This window comes from Gorilla gorilla, chromosome 9, assembly GCF_029281585.2.
Source record: "Gorilla gorilla gorilla isolate KB3781 chromosome 9, NHGRI_mGorGor1-v2.1_pri, whole genome shotgun sequence".
Taxonomy (NCBI): Eukaryota; Metazoa; Chordata; class Mammalia; order Primates; family Hominidae; genus Gorilla; species Gorilla gorilla.
Genome location: NC_073233.2, coordinates 34,568,291 through 34,589,767, shown reverse-complemented (window position 1 = coordinate 34,589,767; position 21,477 = coordinate 34,568,291). Strand labels below are relative to the sequence as shown.

Below are 21,477 nucleotides of genomic sequence, written 5' to 3'. Positions count from 1 at the left end.
TATTGTTTTCACTCTTTTAATAACTCAGAAGCCCAAACATGAAGGGTTCTACTAAAATTTTCTCATATGTAATAAAATATGTCTCTAAATATGTATTATTTACCCAAGATAAAATGAAGTCTTTCTAGGTATAGTCATTCTCGTACTGAACAAGCTGCTATTCTTATCCTGTACCATATGGATATGTTCAAATGACGTAGGCAATAAAAATGGATTATCTCAAGTTTGTGAAGAGGTAATTCATTTTCTCATAGTTATCATAATATAAATATCATTTGCATTTCAAATATACACATTGACTTTCATGAATCAGTTTTGAAACTTTTAAGCCAAATATTCTAAGAATAAATATATAATAGTACTTAGGAATGGATGCAGAGGTGTTAATTATTATATATAGGTCTATACTTGTATTTGTCAAAAGAGAAAAAAAGAGTTTATTTAAAATAAACACAGATTCTGTCTCCTCATGTCAGTAATAAGCTAAATAATCAACAATGAATGTAAATGTAAAGGTAATGAAGGTGACTCAAGATTTTAGCCTTGCAGAATTTTCAGGCTTCAGAACAAGAAATGGCTAAAAATTAAACCTTGTACCTTCTTTACTGAGAAAAAAGTAGCTTCCAGAAAGCCAGCAGCATATGAATATAGAAGGAGAGGGTCAAAGAATAGAAGACAGATAAGAAAGAACTTCCGATTTGTTGATGACATTTGTATGATATTAGTTTTTATCTAAAGCCAAGAAGTGATGGAAAAATCACAACCAATAAAAAGTAAGTCTGGGGTTAAAAGAAGACAATAATACAGCTCAGTGCAGCAGTGTCTGTAATTGTGACAGGCTGTCTCAGTCCATTTAGGGTGCTACAACAAAACATCTTAGACTGGGTAATTTATTGAAACGGAAATTTATTTCTCATAGTTCTAGAGGCTGGGAAGTCCAAGATCAAAATGCCAGCAGATTCAGTGTCTGGTGAAGGCATGTTCTCTGCTTAAAAGGGAGCCTCTTGCTGTGTCCTCACATGGCAGAAGGACAAAGCAGCTCCCTGCAATCTTTTATAAGAGCATTAATTCCATTCATGAGGGTAGAACACTCATAACTTAATCACTTCCCCAAAGGTCTCATTTCTTAATACTATTAGGTTTCAACACAGGAATTTGGGGGAGACACCAATATTCAGAGCATTGCACAGGTATAGCCTTCAGTATTTACACTGACCAGGGGAGAAAGTCTATAACAAAAGGCAGATGCCAGAGCACTTTTCAAGATGAGGGAAGTTGAATGCAGTGTCCCAGGCCTCAAATCTTAAACAGTTCTATCTGTGCATATTAAGGAACCAAGCAGGTAAAGACAGGAAATAACTGCCAATCATCATCTTGGTGTATGCCAATGAAACTTTCCAAAATCTTAGCATAATGACAATAATAATTAATATAACTATGTATTATCTTACATGATAATTCTAACAAAGCAATTATAACTAACATTTATTAAACAATGTTATGATAAGCAAATTGCATAAACTTATTTAATATTCATAACATCCCATGAGGTAGGTATTAATAGTACCTCATTTTAAACGTATAAAAATACAGACTTAGAAAGATTAAGTCATTGATCTAAAAATCTCATAGCTAGAAAGAGGCAGAACTAAGACTCTAAATCAAGACTGTTTGATTCTAAAATCTAAACTACTTTCTCACCTGTGGGGATGGACGTTTGAAATAAGCCAGATCCAGATGAGTTCAAAGAGGGAGGAACCAGCTAGAAATAAAGAAGTTTCAGATACCTTGTAAGTCTGCAAAGTTTTTTGGCAAAAAATTAAAAATTTAAAAATAACATATCCAAGCAGGGATATGACGTGTTAGACATAGTTTTTGTCTTCAATGAATATTTAATATACAACATGAACAATATATGTGGAATGTAGTCAAATAGCATGGTGGTTTTCTAAAAAGTTTGATCAAGACACTTCGTCAACAATAAGGTTTAACTGCAGTCACATATACACAGAAACTTACAATACATATATATGTATATGTATATATGTATACATAAAATTCTTTCATTAGAAACAATACTTAATTTAACTTCATATGATGTACTATGATATTCTTATTCCATTCCATTAAACTCTGATCAGGACCCAACAAAATGATTTCATGACTCATTAAAAAGATATGCTAGACAGTGTTCTAAGCCTAATCCTATCATTTCTAGGAAGTATGTAATGTTATTATTTCCATTTTTAAAGATGAGAAAACTGAGTAGCAGAGTGGTTAAGTAACCTATTCAAAGTTTTATAGTGAGTAAACAGCAGAGCTGAAGTTAAAAAAAAAGCTCAGCAGTCTGGTTCCGGAGTTATATGGAAAAGAAGGAAAAGAGCAGTCAGATACTAAAGCAGATAAGCCTTGAGGTAGACATGAAAAAGCCTTACTGATTACACACAAGGGAGGAGATTCTGAGAAAAAGGTAATTACCGAAAGTCTTCTGTGAGAATAAAAATATACTGCTGGACTTGAGAACACGGTAAGACTGAACTTATTCCTTGTCTCCTTCCTTATACTGGCTAAGTCAGAAGAATGGGAATTCTTGAGGGTCTTACAAAATTTAGTGTCACAATATTAACTTCAGTTTCACCTATAAACACAAAACATACTTTTATCTTGGAATAAATTGTTTTAATTATTTAGAATACCATTAAAACGGGAAGCCAGAGATCATTAAAGCAAAGTAGAATTTCCAATAGAATGATCAGGAAACAAAAATCTAGGCCCAACTATCCTCAGCTTTCAGACACAGCAGCAATTCCTAGCCTTCTAATTGATCTCACTGAATCCTTTCCAATTTTGCCCTCCTCCTACCCATTCTTCACAGAAACAAGAAGACTATTCTTTTAAAAGTGCAAATATGATCATGTCAGTTCCCTGTTTCAAAAACTTTGGTGCTTTCCCTTTGTTCTTAAGATGAAGTCCAAAATCCCTAACAAGTTCCTGTATAGCCTAGCCCTAACTTACCACTCTGGTCATTCCTCTCCCTTTCTATCATCCATTCACATTACAGTTCTTTCAATATGCCATTCTCAATTCTGCCAAAGATCTTTGAATATTCTCTTTTCAACACTTCAATTCTCTCTCTTGTCAGAATAGCCCTCCCTCCTTCACCCAGCTAACAATCATTGATCTTTCATGTTCTAAATTGAATTCAAATACTCTGGAAGTCTTCCTAGATGTTCTAAACTAGATTAGATCCTGATATCATATTCCTGAGATCATACGCTACTCATTCATAGCCATGATCACAATTTTAATTAAATAATTAGTTGTAAAATTATCTGTTTTCTGTCTAATTTCTGCTTACATTGTAAACTCTATGAAGTCACAGACTATAGGTCTTAATCCCTCTGGAACCGTCAAAACTAGTAGATTGCCTGAAAAGTAGTTGGTATAATACATGTTTATGGAATAAAACATATATTCCTCAAGCCTCGGAACTATGTTTGGTAGACTAGAGTCAAGTTTTACCTCCTCAAACAAACAGCTTCAGCTTACAAGGCTAACATCTCCTGAGCGAAGGTTATATTTAATAATATTAAATGGGGCAAAATACAATATCCTATTTTCGTAATGTTTTTGTTACCAAAAACAATGAACAGGTAACAGATCATCATCAATAGTTCAAAATGGTTTAGTTAATTTTTCCAAGTTGTCTTTTTTCATGCTTGTTTATATTTGTGACAATTCTTTCACTTTGACAGTGTATGACAGAACTGACCTCCCATGGTTAGTAAGATTAATAACAACTGTGTCTCATATCTAATACTAAAAGTCTAAATTTTAGGTAGATAGGGCTGTTTAAGAGCATGTATTCTTTTATAAGATTTTTACACTGGCCTTAGGGTCAAAATGCCTGGGTTTCAGTCTTGACTCTGTTCAACAATGTGACTAAATTGCTTCTTGAATAATATTGTAGTGGTGTAGAAGGAATACAAGCAGCAAACCTGACGCTATGAGTTCGAGACTTGCCATTGCTCTGTCTTCCTGTGTAAATTTGGCCAAAAATTAAAAATGGCAGCTTAAAATAAAGAGAAGGAAAATGATAAACTTCAAGTGCTAGAAAATAAGACTACACAACTTAGATCATGTGGGTAGTTCAGAATATATTATATCATATGAAAAAATATTTTTGTAACTCTCTAATTATATTACTATGTTAGCTGGCTTCCCTCTTTTTGCTCCACAGTAATATAATGTTTGTTTAATCTTTTCTGAAAACGAACAAAACAATGGAAGTTCAAATTGTATAAATCACTAAAAATAGTCCCCAAGGATATGGCAGAATACAGAAAACCTACCCCTTCTTACCAAATGTAAATCTGAACCCTGATTCAAGGCAGTGGAGTGAGTTAGGAAAAAGGTTAAGAATGTTCCACTCACACCCATTGCCTCAGAGACACAAGAGAGCACCAGAAGGAACCTATTGCTTGATGTATATACTCTGTTCACAAATAAAATATAGAAATGAAATGGTAAGAGAAGAAGAAATAAAAAGGATTTGGCAGAAAGGAGAAATTCAACAAATTAAATAAGAAAATATTATATAAGAAAAGATAACTTCTAATTAGCTGAATTAAAACTTGAACAATATTGACAGTAAAAACCATAAACAACACTGTAGAAAATAAAATCCTTAACCCAGAGAATAATCTCAAAGAGATTTTGCAGAATACTGCAGTAAAGTGAAAATAGCTGAAAACACTAACAGATTAAATCAAAGACATGCAGGACAGATAATATACATCTAACCAACAAATAATGAGGGCTCATAGGGTAGAAAATAGAAATAAGGGTAGAGAGGTTACTAAAACAAAAAGTCATCTTTGTAGATGAAAGACCTGATCCACAGGACAAAAATTGTTCATGGAGTATACAGAAAATTAACTAAAAGTGACCAATCATTAATATTTTAATACAGTTTATAAATATCAAACGTTTTCAAAGAACTGTATCGAATAAGCATCCAGCCAGGGGGTGAAAAGAACAAGTGAGAAATAGATTTCCAAGAAACAGAAATAAAAAAGAAAAAAAAAACTGGGTTGGCCTCAGACTTCTCCACAACACTACAACCAGAAGAAAATGAGTGATATCTATAAAATTCCCCAAATTCTATACTCTATCAAGTTATTGCAAATGTAAGAAGGCATGAGAAACACTGTTTTCTCAGGTAAACAAAACCTCAGATGTATCCTTTCTGCATATTTATCTTAAAGATAAACTACTTAAAGATGTAATCAATTGACTGAGACATGAACCCACATAAGGAACGCAAAATGGAATTGAAAGTATTATAAAAAGGCTAGTAGACCCATTGAAATAAATTAAAATGGCCAAACTATAAAGTATTATTTTAGATAATACAGCCAAAACTGTAAATGCTAATAGTTATCATAAGAGTAGACATTAATATCTAAATCCCAAGATAGTATTTAAAGAGCCAAGAAGTAGGGTAGCAGAAGAAAAAATACAAATAAAGGAGTATTACTTTATCACCTTACATGACGGTGGTTAATCAATAAATATTATTTTAAAAACATACTTAAAAAAGTGTTTAAATACTTTTTATCTTAAAAAATACTAAAGTCAGTGATGAATAAATTAAAAAAATAAAAGTGACTAGTGTCACTAAATCACTAGTGAAGACGCAAAATCAAATAGTGAAGAGGCAAAATCAAATATATATAATGGACATAAGAAATTATAAAAGTTCAATAAAACACAAAAATTTAAAATACAGAAAAAGATAACACCAATGTATCCTGATATAATTACCCTTTTATAGAAAACACACTCAGATTTGTTTATGCAAAACGCATCAGATATTCGCTGTTTATTAAATCATCAACAATATGAATATAGGTAAGAGTATATAAGAATTAGGGTTCTAATAAATTGTTATATGATAAAAGTACCCTACAACCAATAAAATCGTGTGTTTTAAAATAATCTAATGAAAGAGGAATGTGCTGATAATATATAAGTAGAATCCATTTAGGAAAATATATATCCATGTATCATATATGAACATATAAGCATAGATAACCACAGTAATTAGAAGGAAATATTCCAACCTGTTTACGTTGGTGTTAGTTCTATGAATTATTTTAATTTTTTTCTCAGTACTTTCCTGCATGTTTTAATTTTAATTAAGAAAAAATTTCACTAAGAAACACAAAATACCAGAATAAGTGGAAAGATATATCAGGCTTCTGGATTGGGATACACAATAAAGATGTCAATTCTTTAAAATGCAGTTATGCATTTAATACAATTAACCAAAATGGATTTTAAACTTTGCCATGATATTCTAACATTTTAGAAGTACAAAAAGTGAAAGTGTCCAAAAAAAAATTCAAACAGGAAACAGTATACATAATGAAATACTGACAATTAGAAAGATGAAATGAAAAACGTAAAATCACTAACCCCGATTACATAAAGTGGTAAAATTATGGGTGAGTTTATACTTTCATATTATAAATTTACCCCAGTATGCATATCTTCTTTTATAAAATGTTGAAAATAACAGTTTATTATATTTTTAGAAACAACTTAAAATTATAGTAAAATGATGGAATGATTTTTTTCTTTATACATACCTATATTCTCTAAACTTAGTATATACATAGTATGTATTATTCCAAAATTCAGAAGATAAAAAACTTTGATTTTTAAAATTGTCTTCCAATATCCATCTTCCACGACGTTAAAAAGTCAACCAACACCTCATTGCTGCAAGTTAAATGTGTTTCCTCTTATACAGTCTTCAGAGGCAACAGCAAAAAGTTTCAGTCTTCAAACAACAGGTGATCTGACATGTCATCTTTTCTGAAAGAGCTAAAATGGGTTAGCCTAAAACTCAGCCTTCCCATGAATTGCTCAGTTTTCTGTAAAAATGTTAGTTTCTATTTCTGACTTAGTTTTGACAGAGTAAAGGACATGGGATTTTTTAAGAGAAACTTAACTCCTCTTTTAGAATAACAGCAAAATAAATAAAAGAAAAAAATTACTATGTTTCTTCAAAGGTGTTTACTTTAAAATGACAAAATGTTTCATTCTGTGCCCTACTACAGATTGCAATTACATAAATATTTTTAAGAAGATATGTAATCTATCTAACCATCCTTTCAACCAACTATCCATTGATCAATCCATTATTCCCACAAATACTCCCAAACACAAATCTGTGTTTTTCTTTCTCACGCATACTTCATTTTATTACTACATATGTGGATATTAATAAATTATATATATATAGTATAACTCTGAATTTTCTATTTTGCCTAAATATGCAGAGATGTAATCATAACATCTCTGGGTTTTTCTTAGTCATTGTTTTATCTTTCCCTGAACCTCCCTCCATTGTTAATCCTGTCTTTTTCAAGTTTTCCATGATTATATACACACAAGCGATGTATATATAAAGTTTGTAGGAACTGTAAAAACATGTTTCCTTAGATATTCTTTTACTTAGATGGAAAAGATTCTAAGCAGATTATGTGTTTTATATTAAAAGATGTCCACCCAAAATAGATGAAAGTATCGTTTTCTGCACATCCTCACTAGCAAAATTATGTTTTTCAATATTATACCATTATTATTTTGATTGCCCTAATTATTGCTACTGAATTGGAGCATCTTTTCACAGTTTAATCTTCTATGAATCACCCTTCTGTATGTTTTGTTGTCTTCTCTCTAGTTTTGTAAGAACTTATCCTATATAGTAGATATCAATCTTTTTCCTATCTTCTATATTACTAACATTTATTTCTCAAATTTGCTGTTAGAAATTACCAAACTAGTCTTGCCATAGGTTTTTTAAAATTACATAATCATATTTATTTTATAGATTTATGATTTCTAGTCTAAAGAAGTTTCTCAGAGGGTGGTTCCAAGATGGCCAAATAGGAACAGTTCCAGTCTACAGCACCCAGCATGAGCAAAGCAGAAGATGGATGATTTCTGCACTTCCAACTGAGGTACCAGGTTCATCTCACTGGGGATTGTAGGACAGTGGGTGCAGGACAGTGGGTAAAGCACACCAAGCGTGAGCCAAAGCAGGGCGAGGCATCGCCTCACCCCAGAAGTGCAAGGGGTCAGGGAATTCCCTTTCCTAGCCAACGAAAGGGGTGACAGATGGCACCTGGAAAATCGGGTTACTCCCACCCTAATACTGCGCTTTTCCGACGGTCTTAGCAAACGGCACACCAGGAGATTATATCCTGGGCATGGCTTGGAGGGTCCTATGCCCACGGAGCCTCACTCATTGCTAGCACAGCAGTCTGAGATCAAACTGCAAGGCAGCAGCGAGGCTGGGGGAGGGGCGCCCACCATTGCTGAGGCTTCAGCAGGTAAACAAAGTAGCTGGGAAGCTCGAACTGGGTGCAGCCCACCGCAGCTCAAGGAGGCCTGCCTGCCTCTGTAGGCTCCACCTCTGGGGGCAGGGCATAGCCAAACAAAAGGCAGCAGAAACCTCTGCAGACTTAAATATCCCTGTCTGACAGCTTGGAAGACAGTAGTGGTTCTCCCAGCATGCAGCTTGAGATCTGAGAACAGACAGACTGCCTCCTCAAGTGGGTCCCTGACCCCTGAGTAGCCTAACTGGAAGGCACCCCCCAGTAGGGGCAGACTTAACACCTCACACGGCCAGGTACCCCTCTGAGACAAAACTTCCAGAGGAATGATCAGGCAGCAACATTTGCTGTTCACCAATATTTGCTATTCTACAGCCACCTCTGCTGATACCCAGGCAAACAGGGTCTGGAGTGGACCTCCAGCAAACTCCAGCAGATGTGCAGCCGAGGGTCCTGACTGTTAGAAGGAAAACTAACAAACAGAAAGGACATCCACACCAAAACCCCATCTGTACATCACCATCATCAAAGACGACAGGTAGATAAAACCATAAAGATGGGGAAAAAACAGAGCAGAAAAACTGAAAATTCTAAAAATAAGAGTGCCTCTCCTCCTCCAAGGGAACGCAGCTCCTCACCACCAATGGAAAATGGAGAATGACTTTGACAAGTTGAGAGAAGAAGGCTTCAGACGATCAAACTTCTCCGAGCTAAAGGAGGAAGTACAAACCCATGGCAAAGAAGTTAAAAACCTTGAAAAAAGATTAGATGAATTGTTAACTAGAATAACCAATGCAGACAAGTCCTTAAAGAACCTGATGGAGCTGAAAACCACGACACGAGAACTGCGTGACGAATGCACAAGCTTCAGTAGCCGATTCAATCAACTGGAACAAAGGGTATCAGTGATGGAAGATCAAATGAATGAAATGAAGCGAGAAGAGAAATTTAGAGAAAAAAGAATAAAAAGAAATGAACAAAGCCTCCAAGAACTATGGGACTATGTGAAAAGACCAAATCTACATCTGATTGGTGTATCTGAAAGTGACGGGGAGAATGGAACCCAGTTGGAAAACACTCTGCAGGATATTATCCAGGAGAACTTCCCCAATCTAGCAAGGTAGGCCAACATTCAAATGCAGGAAAAACAGAGAACGCCACAAAGATACTACACGAGAATAGCAACTCCAAGACACATAACTGTCAGATTCACCAAAGTTGAAATGAAGGAAAAAATGTTAAGGACAGCCAGAGAGAAAGGTCAGGTTACCCACAAAGGGAAGCCCATCAGACTAACAGTTGATCTCTCCACAGAAACTCTACAAGCCAGAAGAGAGTGGGGGCCAATATTCAACATTCTTAAAGAAAAGAATTTTCAATCCAGAATTTCATATCCAGCCAAACTAAGCTTCGTAAGTGAAGGAGAAATAAAATACTTTACAGACAAGCAAATACTGAGAGATTCTGTCACCACCAGCCCTGCCCTACAAGAGCTCCTGAAGGAAGCAATAAACATGGAAACGAACAACCGGTACCAGCCACTGCAAAAACATGCCAAATTGTAAAGACCATCGAGGCTAGGAAGAAACTTCATCAACTAACGGGCAAAATAACCAACTAACATCATAATGACGGGATCAAATTCACACATAACAGTATTAACCTTAAATGTCAATGGGCTGAATGCTCCAATTAAAAGACACACACTGGCAAATTGGATAAAGAGTCAAGACCCATCAGTGTGCTGTATTCAGGAAACCCATCTCATGTGCAGAGACACACATAGGCTCAAAATAAAGGAACGGAGGAAGATCTACCAAGCAAATGGAAAACAAAAAAAGGCAGGGGTTGCAATCCAAGTCTCTGATAAAACACACCTTAAACCAACAAAGATCAAAAGAGACAAAGAAGCCCATTACATAATGGTAAAGTGATCAATTCAACAAGAAGAGCTAACTATCCTAAAGATATATGCACCCAATACAGGAGCACCCAGATTCATAAAGCAAGGCCTCAGAGACCTACAAAGAGACTTACATTCCCACACAATAATAATGGCAGACTTTAACACCCCACTGTCAACATTAGACAGATCAACCAGACAGAAAGTTAACAAAGATATCCAGGAATTGAACTCAGCTCTGCACAAAGCGGACCTAATAGACATCTACAGAACTCTCTACCCCAAATCAACAGAATATACATTCTTCTCAGCACCACATCGCACTTATTCCAAAATTGACCACATAGTTGGAAATAAAGCACTCCTCAGCAAATGTTAAAGAACAGAAATTATAACAAACTGTCTCTCAGACCATAGTGCAATCAATTTAGAATTCAGGATTAAGAAACTCACTCAAAACCACTCAACTACATGGAAACTGAACAACCTGCTCCTGAATGACTACTGGGTACATAACTAAATGAAGGCAGAAATAAAAATGTTCTTTGAAACCAACGAGAACAAAGAAACAACATACCAGAATCTATGGGACACATTTAAAGCAGTGTGTAGAGGGAAATTTATAGCACTAAATGCCCACAAGAGAAAGCAGGAAAGATCTGAAATTCACACCCTAACATCACAATTAAAAAAACTAGAGAAGCAAGAGCAAACACATTCAAAAGCTAGCAGAAGGCAAGAAATAACTAACAACAGAGCAGAACTGAAGGAGTTAGAGACACAAAAAAACCTTCAAAAAAAATCAATAAATCAATGAGCTGGTTTTGTGAAAAGGTCAACAAAATTGATAGACTGCTAGCAAGACTAATAAAGAAGAAAAGAGAGAAGAATCAAATAGATGCAATAAAAAATGATAAAGGGGATATCACCACTGATCCCACAGAAATACAAACTACCATCACAGAATACTATAAACACCTTTACGCAACTAAACTAGAAAATCTAGAAGAAATGGATAACTTCCTCATCACATACAGCCTCCCAAGACTAAACCAGGAAGAAGTTGAATCTCTGAATTAGGCCAATAACAGGCTCTGAAATTGAGGCAATAATTAATAGCTTACCAACCAAAAAAAGTCCAGGACCAGACAGACTCACAGCCTAATTCTACCAGAGGTACAAGGAGAAGCTGGTACCATTCCTTCAAAAACTATTCCAATCAATACAAAAAGAGGGAATCCTCCCTAACTCATTTTATGAGGCCAGCATCTTCCTGATACCAAAGCTGGGCAGAGACATAACAAAAAAAGAGAATTTTAGACCAATATCCCTGATGAACATCGATGCAAAAATCCTCAATAACATACTGGCAAACCGAATCCAGCAACACATCAAAGAGCTTATCCACCATGATCAAGTGGGCTTCATCCCTGGGATGCAAGGCTGGTTCAATATATGCAAATCAATAAACGTATTCCAGCATATAAACAGAACCAAAGACAATAACCACATGATTATCTCAATACATGCAGAAAAGGCCTTTGAAAAAATTCAACAGCCCTGCATGCTAAAAACTCTCAATAAATTAGGTACTGATAGGACGTATCTCAAAATAATAAGAGCTATTTATGACAATCCCACAGCCAATATCATACTGAATGAGCAAAAACTGGAAGCATTCCCTTTGAAAACTGGCACAAGACAGGGATGCCCTCTCTCACTACGCCTATTCAACATAGTGTTGGAAGTTCCGGCCAGGGCAATTAGGCAGGAGAAGGAAATAAAGGGTATTCAATTAGGAAAAGAGGAAGTCAAATTGTTCCTGTTTGCAGATGACCTGATTGTATATCAAGAAAACCCCATCGTCTCAGCCCAAAATCTCCTTAAGCTGATAAGAAACTTCAGCAAAGTCTCAGGATACAAAATCAATGTACATAAATCACAAGCATTCTTATACACTAATAACAGACAAACAGAGAGCCAAATCATGAGTGAACTCCCATTCACAATTGCTTCAAAGAGAATAACACACCTAGGAATCCAACTTACAAGGGATGTGAAGCACTTCTTCCAGGACAACTACAAACCACGGCTCAACGAAATAAAAGAGGATACAAACATATGGAAGAACATTCCACGCTCATGGCTAGGAAGAATCAATATAGTGAAAATGGCCACACTATCCAAGGTAATTTATAGATTCAATGCCATCCCCATCAAGCTACCAATGACTTTCTTCACAGAATTGGAAAAAACTACTTTAAAGTTCATATGGAACCAAAAAAGAGCCCACATTGCCAAGTCACGCTAAGCCAAAAGAACAAAGCTGGTAGCAACATGCTACCTGACTTCAAACTACACTACAAGGCTACAGTAACCAAAACAGCATGGTACTGGTACCAAAACAGAGATATAGATCAATGGAACACAACAGAGCCCTCAGAAATAATGCCGCATATCTACAACTATCTGATCTTTGACAAACCTGACAAAAACAAGAAATGGAGAAAGGATTCCCTATTTAATAAATGGTGCTGGGAAAACTGACTAGCAACATGTAGATAGCTGAAACTGGATCCCTTCCTTACACCTCATACAAAAATTAATTCAAGATGGATTAAAGACTTAAATGGTAGACCTAAAACCATAAACACCCTAGAAGAAAACCTAGGCAATACCATTCAGGACATAGGCATGGGTAAGGATTTCATGTCTAAAACACCAAAAGCAATGGCAACAAAAGCCAAAATTGACAAGTGGGATCTAATTAAACTACAGAGCTTCTGCACAGCAAAAGAAACTACCATCAGAGTGAACAGGCAACCTACAGAATGGGAGAAAATTTTTGCAATCTACTCATCTGACAAAGGGCTAATATCCAGAATCTACAATGAACTCAAACAAATTTACAAGAAAAAAACAACCCCTTCAACAAGTGGGCAAAGGATATGAACAGACACTTCTCAAAAGAAGACATTTATGCAGCCAAAAGACACATGTAAAAATGCTCATCATCATTGGCCATCAGAGAAATGCAAATCAAAACCACAATGAGATACCACCTCACACCAGTTACAATGGCAATCATTAAAAAGTCAGGAAACAACAGGTGCTGGAGAGGATGTGGAGAAATAGGAACACTTTTACACTGTTGGTGGGACTGTAAACTAGTTCAACCATTGTGGAAGTCAGTGTGGCGATTCCTCAGGGATCTAGAACCAGAAATACCATTTGACCCAGCCATCCCATTACTGGGTATATACCCTAAGGATTATAAATCATGCTGCTATAAAGACACACGCATACGTATGTTTATTATGGCACTATTCACAATAGCAAAGACTTGGAACCAACCCAAATGTCCATCAATGATAGACTGGATTAAGAAAATGTGGCACATATACACCATGGAATTCTATGCAGCCATAAAAAAGATGAGTTCATGTCCTTTGTAGGAACATGGTTGAAGCTGGAAACCATCATTCTCAGCAAACTATCGCAAGGACAGAAAACCAAACACCGCATGTTCTCACTCATAGGTGGCAGTTGAACAATGAGAACACTTGGACACAGGAAGGGGAATAGCATACACTGGGGCCTGTTGTGGGGTGGGGGTAGGGGGGAGGGATAGCATTTTGAGATATACCTAATGTAAATGATGAGCTAATGGGTGCAGCACAGCAACATGGCACACGTATACATATGTAATAAACCTGCATGTTGTGCACATGTACCCTAAAACTTAAAGTATAATAAAAAAAAAGAAGTTTCTCACTACTAGATTGTGTATATAGCCTCTCCAATTTTCTCATAGAACTTGTATATTCAAATTTTCACAATTTTTTCACACCATCTAGAAGTTATTCTTGAATCCAAATTTTAAAATGGGTCTATTTTACTTTCTTCAAGTCTGACAGGCATTGTAACAGCATCATTTTTTAATTATCCACCATTTTCTCAATGAATTAAAATATTTTAATCTTCAATTAAATGCCTTTATTTAGCAGAATCAATTTTTGGATTATTTCCTCCATTAATCCAATTGCCTATTCTTGTATCAATATTGTATTGATTCATTACAGTGATTTTATAGTGTAATCTTATATCTAGTAAGGCAGGTTTCCTCTTACTTTTTAATTCTAAAAACATCTTGTCACTTTTTGCCCCATACAAACTAAGGATCACATCATCCAAATTTAAAAAACAAAGTAATTTACATGTACAATACATGTATATATTAATTTAGGGAGCATTAACTCTTTTCATTTGTATTCTTTCTGATCTGTCTATCCTTCCATGCATGCATCCATCCATCCACCCATCTTGAGACAGGATCTTGCTCTGTCACCAAGGTTGGAGCGCAATGTCGTGACTACAGCCCACTGCAATCTCAACCTCCTGAGTACCACCACAGCCTCCTGAGTACCTGGGACTACAGGTGCACACCACCATTTCTCTGTAAGAAACGGTGTCTCACTATGTTGCCAGAACTGGTCTCTTAACTCCTGAGCTCAAGAGATCCTCCTGCTTTGGCCTCACAAAGTGGTGAGGTTGCAGGTATGATCCTCTTCGTTCCATCCTCTTTTTATAATATTAATTCTCTCTACCTCAAAAGAAATATGTCTTCCCTTTTGTTCAAATCTTCTTGTATGCCCTTCAAAAACATTATCGTTTTCTTTAACTTGGAAGTGTGCTCTTTGTTAAATTTATTACTAAATATTTTATACAATTTTAGGAGCTGTTGTGAATAGAATATTTTTTCCCATTTCCCTTTCTAGGTACTGTTGGGGCTCAGAAAACAATAGCCCCAAGTGAAGGCCTAAGAAGCAGACTTAGAAGCAAAGTTACCTTCTGACCACCTCTTTCCCTGCTGTCTCTCATTCTTCTCAGAGGCGAGCCACACTAGATTCCCTCTTCTCCAACGTGGGTCATAGAAACCAGAACCCCTTTCCTCCAAAGCCAGCTTTAAAGCCTAAAATATTACTCTAACCTCCCCTATAGAAACCAGAACCTTTTTTCTCCAAAGCCAGCTTCAAAGCCTAAAATATTAATCTAACTTCCCCCACTTCTTTCTGTGTAATAGAATAAATGGCCATAAAGAAATTAAGACCCTTATTCACAGGGGTCCTACCTTCACACCCAGCAGAAAGGAATGTTGCATAGAGAGGCCTTATTGAGTTCCCCCAACTCAGTCAGTTAGCATTAGACCATATATCCTTTTTGTCCAATCATAGTTCTACATACTCTCCATACTTTATTGAATTTAAGCATAAAAAATGGATAGTTCTCTCTATATCTTTGCATCTTCTTTCTGAAGGCTCCTATGCCACGTAAAACTATGTCAAATAAATTTGTTATTCTTTTCTCTTGTCAATCTCTCTTGTTATAGGGGTATCAGCTGTGACCCTTATGCTGGAAAGGAAAGGGCTTACTTCCTTGTTGTCCCTAGAGTTCTTCTATTCTGAATAGAGTTTTAAATTTTTAGCTAAACATCTAATTTTATAAGTATTTACTAATTTTATAAGTATTTGGGGTTTTTAACTATTCAGTAGATCATTATAAGAAGAATATTCTAACCTTGCCTTAGCCTTTGTAAGACCTTCAAAAAATATTGAGAAATACTATTTATAGAAGTTAAATCCTATTTACATCCTAATTTTGTCTTAAATAGTTATAGTACTTCACATTTTAGGAAAATAATTACTGCTTGTCCTTGATTGAGAATATTTTACATTTAAGTAGTTTCCTTATATTTAACAGAAATTTAAATAAGAATAGCTAGCTGATTATTGTCATGCTTATCAACCTATCATTGATTAACTATCTGACATGGAACACCTCATCTTCATGAAATAAACTTCATTAGGCCACGGGTATTACTGTTTTAATTAAATAACAGGTGAATTAGATATACTAGTATTTCCTTTTCAATTTTTGTATTTCTATACTTCAGCAAACTTAGACCTTTTTCCTTTTTATACTATCTCTATCAAGATTTGGTATTAGGCCAGGCATGGTGGCTCATGCCTATAATCCCAGTTCTTTGGGAGGCTGAGGTGGGATGATCACTTGAGCTCAGGAGTTCAAGACCAGCCTGGGCAACATAGAGAGACCTCATCTCTACTAAAAATAAAAAATTAGACAGGTGCATACCTGTAGTCCCAGCTACTTGAGAGGCTGAGGCAGAAGGGTCACTTGAGCCCAGGAAGCAGAGGCTGCAGTAAGCTATGATGGCATCACTGCACTCCAGCCTGGGCAACAGAGTGAAAACTTGTCTCCAATAAAAAAAAAGATGGGTATTAAAATCATGCTAAATTCATAATGTTAACTGAAATAACTTTCCAAATTTACCATGGTCAGGATTAGTGTAAAAGGCATTGCTTTGGCCTGGCGTGGTGGCTCACGCCTGTAATCCCAGCACTTTGGGAGGCCGAGGCAGGCGGATCATGAGGTCAGGAGATCGAGACCATCTTGGCTAACACGGTGAAACCCCGTCTCTACTAAAAATACAAAAAATTAGCCAGGCGCGGTGACAAGCGCCTGTAGTCCCAGCTACTCGGGAGGCTGAGGCAGGAGAATAGTGTGAACCCGGGAGGCGGACCTTGCAGTGAGCCGAGATAGCGCCACTGCAGTCCGGCCTGGGTGAAAGAGCTAGACTCCGTCTCAAAAAAAAAAAAAAAAAAAGAAAAAAAGTCATTGCTTTTTCCTTTTTTTTTTTTTTTTTTTAAGAATTAGATAACTACAAATCCATTTGGTCAGGGTCAGTTACCTTCTAATTTCTATTATGGTAATGACATTCAAATTTTGTAACTATTAATCAAGTTTTAATAATTTATATTTTATTAGGATATCATTCATTTCATCTAGGTTTTGCAAGTTACCAGAGAATTGCAGTTTTATTATCTTATGATGAACTTATCTTGTGTCTATGGTTGGTCTTCCCTCTTAATCTTAATGACACTTTTTGTCTCTAGAAATCAGGTTCAAAAGTGATTTTGCTATTTTCAAAGACTGATCTCTTGTGATCTCTTTATCCTTTCAATTTTTTTCTTCTTTTTTTGTTTATACTTTCCTTGATTCTAGCTTTTATCTGTACTAATTCCTTCTTCTTGGCTTACTCTGATTTGTTTCCTTGTTCTTATCTAATTTATTATGTTTGACAAAGAAATCATTTTGTCAATGAAGTAAAAAAAAGTCTCAAGATTTGAGCCAAGGCAGTAATATTTAATAAAATGAGGCTAGGGATTGGAATACATGTCGCAGGTCTGTCCCCATAAAGTCGCTTATGCCTTTTAGCAAATCACTTCATCTATCTGGCTAATAGTTTCCACATCTATAAACTGAAAAGAATATACAGCCTGATAGTTCCTGTTAGGTTAAAAAAAAATTACACATGGTAAAATTTGTAAACTTTAAGCTACATTTGAGAAAGTGGGGTGTTTAAAGGAATAAGAGCCATTGAAATCACTGGATTGGGAATCATTGCCTTAAGAAACAACAATATCTTAGGAGAATTCAGTTTTTCTATGACAGTAAAGTATGACTGGCCCTCCTTATCTGTGGATTCCACATCAATTGATTCAACTAACTGCAGGTCATAAAAAAAGACACGTGCATCTGTATTGAACATGTACAAAACTTTTTTTTTCTTGTCACTATTCCCTAAACAATAAAGTATAACAACTGTTTAAACAGCATTTACTTTGTATTAGGTAAGTAACTTAGAGATGATTTAAACTATATGGGAGGATGTGTGTAGGTTATATGCACATACTGAACCATTTTATATAAGGGAATTGAGCATCCATGGATTTTGGTATCCACTTCTCCTCAGGTACAAAGGGACTGCTGTATAAAAGAGGCCTATACTTCATGAATGTTCACATCATAACCAAGTGAACTCATACAACGTTTCGCAAACATGAATGCTCTAATAAAACATCTTCTTAAAGAAGGCGCATCTAAGTTACGCTGCAGAAGACAGATAGATTTAAAATATTAAAAATTAGTACCATGTCATTAAATCACGTCTTCATATTATTCTCGGAAGAAATGAAATAATCTGCAGTCAAATGGTAGGTTTCAGGGACTCCATAAATCCTATGATCTTGTAAACAAAAGCTTATGTGTATTTATTTATAGTTTTATGGGGAGAGTTAATCACATTCATTAGATTTACAAAGAGTTTGGGCCCAGAAAGAGGCTGTAAATACTATTCTAGATGACGAATTAAACTTTCTATTCTTAGTGTCTGATTAAACTTTTCCATGGTCATACTTTTGGAACTTCACCAAAGAGACCATTTTGTTGTTGAATAGCCACAACTAGTAAAAACTCTAGTCCACATCAAGTCAAAACTTCAACTTTTGATGTGAACTACAGTTCACATCAAGTCAAAATTACCTCTCAAGTTCCCATCTATTTTCTTGACTCCAGTCTCTGATAAATGACAGAATAAAACAATTTCCCATTCCTGAAAACAGCCCTTTATGTATTTGGAGAGAGCCATCTTAGCTCCAAGATATTTTTCTCTTTTAAAATGATGGCTTTAAACAACATACCATGTAAACTCTACTCCCTAATTCAAAATGTTTCTTTAAAGGCAGATGGTTTTACCACTCATTCATATAATATTTTATATTTTTAAAAAGTTCTTTAGTTATACATCACTTTTTCTGATAGAAGGATGGATCACTCTAGATTTACTTGTGAATTTCAGAAAATTCAAAGGAAACAAGTATATTATGTTGATCTATATGTCCTCATGAGTTCTACAGAATTCTCACATACTTATTTACTCTGCTAAATTCTTAGAAATAAACTCATAAAAATGTTTAAAAATTATTTTTTGACTATGAGTTATTGTTAAAACTCATTTTTTGTGGATGGATTCCAATACACTTTCAATCTTGTAGGTGGAAGACATTTTGTATTTCTTTTTATGGATTCAGAAAGGATAACTGGAAAATAGCATTACTTTAAGTGGTACTAAAAACATCACTTACATTAATTCTTTTTGGGGAAAAAAGAAGAAAATATTTACTGGAGTAAAATATAGCCCATGCAAAGCAGAACAAATTCCAAGGTGGTAAACCAAGTTCTGTAAAACTAAGAACCAAAATCAAATAAATATGTAAGGGTATTACTTACGGATACAACTCTGAAAGATGTTCAGCTAATGCATAAGCTGTTGGGTCTCTGTCCAAGGCATAGAGAACAATATCTGACTCCTTCTGCAGAATGGCTTTTGTGTGCCCTCCCGAACCAAATGTCATATCTAGAAAAATCTAGCAAACACAGAAAAATAAAATTACAACTTAGCATAAACAAAACTTATTCTTGACAACTATCTCAATTTCTAGAAGCACACAATGATTTTCAGAGTTGACAGTAAATAGGAAAATACTTACAATCGTTGTGCCTATAGTTGAATTTGTTACATGTGAGATCTGGCTCAATTATGAGTGATAAGTCTAAAAGAACTTATCAGACTATCAGTAAAATAACCTCTAACACAGACTGGCTAATTCAAGACAAATTTATATTTCTCTCTATAAGGTCAAACTGGTCACACTGTTGTGCCCCCAGCTCTTTAACACTTCCCAGCATCCAGCTGGTAATAACATTTTCAATAATTTCTCATTTAGAGATGGCTTACAATTAGTGTGGCTCATTTTATCTCAATTTCTCTTAATGCTTTCTATGAAAATGATACTCAAGAGAAGAAAGAGAGAGAGAATAAACATCCCTAATAATAAATAGGCACAGGACAAATCAGATAAAATCTGGAAAACTGACAAACTTACAGATTATATCTGTAATAATAAAATAACAAATATGAACTGAGAAGAAAAAAAATGCTTTCCAAGTCAAAATACCTAGGGTAAACTCTAGGTTTGACACAAAGTATCTATGTCTTTGGGATAGTTACTTAAAGTCGCAAAATTCCAGTGTCTTCAGCGGTTAAAAAAAAAATGAAGAAGAAAAGAAGATACCATCACCACCTGCCTAATTGTTAAGGTAACATATCATTTCTCATGTAAATCAAAACACTTTTAAGAGTGAAACATTTGCCAGTAATAATTTTGCCAGGACAACACGATAGGATGTACTTAAGTACAAATCACTCAATGCTTGGCTCATTCCAGATATACAGTATGGTTAATTGAATCTGAATCTATTTCTTGGCTATTTTATTTGGCCACACTCTAAAGAGAATAGTCACGTCACAGTTGAGCAAGCAACCAGACCTGGATCATAAGAAACATATCTGTGTACAAGTTAGTTGATTGTAACTAGTTTGCAAGTCAAGACATTCTCCACATATTCCCTCAAAGTTATGCTCTTAGTTTAATGGGACCTTTCAGTAAACTTCACTGGTGTTATGAAAATAAAAACAATTACTCTAATAATATTGACTACAATGACAAACAACATAAGTCTATTGGCTAGATTTAAAAATATCTAAACATACAATTTTCTTAAAGTTCATGTGCATAGTACATAAGAAGGGAAATTCCTGTCATGGATTTGAATATATTTCCCTGCTCTGAATGTTTCCACTTATTTCAGGGACAGTGGTCAGAAATTGGGCATGCAATTATGCTTTGACTTTTTGGCTCGTATCTACCATGCTAACTCCCATCCGCTGATCAAGTCCTCATAAAAGTTAGCCTGCTACTGAAAGAATAACATGCAGGAAATCTTCTGATCAAAATTGGAGGATGGACATAAAATATAAAAAGATGTAAATGTGGTGAAAATGTACAAGCATTGCTTTTTAACACAAATGTTGTATTGTGACTTAACTTTGTACTTCTATCACTATCACCATAAAAGGCATGGCTAAATATATTTTTCACCATTTTAAACAATATCTTTTTATTTATGGAAACACTTAAATCTCAAGATCAAATAATTTCCTTTGCCAGTCACTTATTTTACACATCTATGAATTGGCAAAAATCTTCCACTATGCATTACATCAATTTGAAAATTTTAAGAAATTCAACATAATTTAACCAAAGAATTTTTTCCAAGGCAAAACCATAAACTACTTCCTTGTCATGGGATCAATACCTAGCCTTGCTGTAACTATAAATTTAAACTAAAAGTAGATTAAATAAAACAATTTAGATACGATTACCCTTATTCTGAGACAAGAAA

General features: G+C 35.2%; 1 protein-coding gene across 2 annotated transcripts in view; it reads right to left on the bottom strand.

Moving 5' to 3' along the window:
* Nucleotides 1-21,477, bottom strand: part of METTL15 (methyltransferase 15, mitochondrial 12S rRNA N4-cytidine) — a 225,727-nt gene that overhangs the window by 103,465 nt on the left and 100,785 nt on the right. For both annotated transcript variants that reach the window (XM_031016303.3, XM_055356573.2), the window contains exon 4: nt 19,462-19,598. In XM_031016303.3, coding sequence (XP_030872163.1) covers nt 19,462-19,598 — 137 coding nt within the window. The remainder of the gene's footprint in view (nt 1-19,461; nt 19,599-21,477) is intronic.